At 41.5% G+C, this 1,829-nt stretch overlaps 1 protein-coding gene across 1 annotated transcript in view; it reads right to left on the bottom strand.

Annotated features, from left to right (window-relative positions):
- LOC108795931 (multidrug and toxin extrusion protein 1-like) overlaps positions 1-1,829 on the bottom strand; it is a 35,942-nt gene that overhangs the window by 29,807 nt on the left and 4,306 nt on the right. The window contains exon 2 of the mRNA XM_018567268.1: positions 566-667. Within this exon, the coding sequence (XP_018422770.1) occupies positions 566-667 (102 nt within the window). The remainder of the gene's footprint in view (positions 1-565; positions 668-1,829) is intronic.

Here is a 1,829-nt window from a genome sequence, read left to right as displayed (position 1 = left end):
TGGGGGGGGGGGTCAAGAAACTGGCGGCTGACACAATCCCATGAGGTGCGGGGGGACTTAAGACAGGTTCCCCGGTTTCCATTCATTCTTTCTCAGGTCATGTTACAGTGATATACATAGGTCTCGTTCACACTGCAGTACAATACGCTGCGTAGATGCGCGTATTGTCCTATATGCAGCATATGCAAATAAATGGCTCCATACACATACCTGCGTATGGAGCCGTATATTTGCACTGCATAAAGATGCGCAAAAACAGAATGGACGCGAGATGCGTCCGGGCAACGTATTTCTGTGTGTTTTACGCGCATACACGCGTGTGTGTGCGCGCTTACCATTCATTAAAATTTCTATTACGAATTATGCATTCTTGGATTGCAATACGCAATATACAATTTTGCTCTTGCGTTGTGTGTGCCTGAGGCCATAACAATACACTAAAATAGAATAAGAAAAGTCCCTCTTTAGACCTAACAATAATGGACACATTTTCAATTTTGATCCTTAAATAACCCTTTTCATATTATATAGAATACAGAATCATTCTAATTTTATCAGAACGTACCGCAATGGCCAGTGACACGGCGTCTAGCTCCACCTTCCCCAGATGTCCACAGAATATGGAGCTCACAATGCTTATCATGAAGATCATGAGCTGAGACAGGAACTACAGAGAAGATACAAATCATAAATGACCTTGTATAAAAACACAAATAGCCCATATTGTAAACATTGCCGGAAAGTTGTTCAGTTTAAGGTAAATACACAAGACAAGAGGGAATTATTTCCTCCTAGAACAGAAAGGGGTCTCTACTGCCAGCAGTAGAACCTGACTTGTTCTTCTAACCCTTCCTCATAGTATCCCCATAAAAAGGTCTTGGCAGGACTTATATACTGACTGTATAGAAGAAGAACTAAGAATTGACCATGCTAGGATACGCAGAGACCAATGAATAAATCTTCTGCCCAGCCATATCTGGGCTAATGCAGTTCACACTGCCACTAGATGGAGTGAAAATTCCTATGCTCCCCAACAACATCTAGTGGGAATCCCATCCAAACGGCATTCGCCCAGCATATGGCTGGTTGAAAGAGTTATGCATAGGCCCTCAAGTGTCACCAGTAGTAGTTATAGGCTCAGCTGGGCTACAGAATCCAAGAAAGAGTCATCTGTACTCACTAGTGTAACAGGGATGGGATGGGAGTTTAATAGCTCCCAGGTTGAGGCCCCCAGGTCCACCACATTGGAGACTGCAAGGCGCTGGCTAGCGAACAGACAAAGCAGATAGAAGGGCCAAGTTCAGCAATGCAAAGATATTTGCAAAATGTTATTACAGCTTGCATAAACTGTTACATGAGATACGGCATTCCAGTCATGTTTTCCGTTATGTATTCCCTCCCGCTCTCTTCTACAGCTGGCGCTTACACTATTTTTATGGGCCATGACCAAACTTTGAAACGCTGACTTTTTCTGTTGACTTCTGATTATACAACTATGTAAACACTATGATGTTTATTCAGTTAGACAGTGCAAAGTACAATGAAAATGTGCAGAGTACAGTAACTTATAGCAACTGATCTTCTTTCAGTTTACTTCACTCAAGTCAGTTAAAATATTTCTATTGCTATTCTATTGCTATTTTGAATTGCTTAAAATTAATTAACCTAAGCTTTGTGATGTTAATATCCTTTTAAATGTTGTTTTCATGCATTTTAAATCTGACTTGTCATTAAAAAAATCCCGTCACAGTACAGCTGCAGACTTGCAGCTGAGCTGTTACTATAGTTCTACAAGTATATACAGACCACTTAACCCCCCCCCCCCCCCT

The sequence above is a fragment of the Nanorana parkeri genome, unplaced genomic scaffold, assembly GCF_000935625.1.
Source record: "Nanorana parkeri isolate BGI_ZX_2015 unplaced genomic scaffold, ASM93562v1 scaffold1026, whole genome shotgun sequence".
Lineage (NCBI taxonomy): Eukaryota > Metazoa > Chordata > Amphibia > Anura > Dicroglossidae > Nanorana > Nanorana parkeri.
This window is presented reverse-complemented; position numbering and strand designations above follow the sequence as displayed.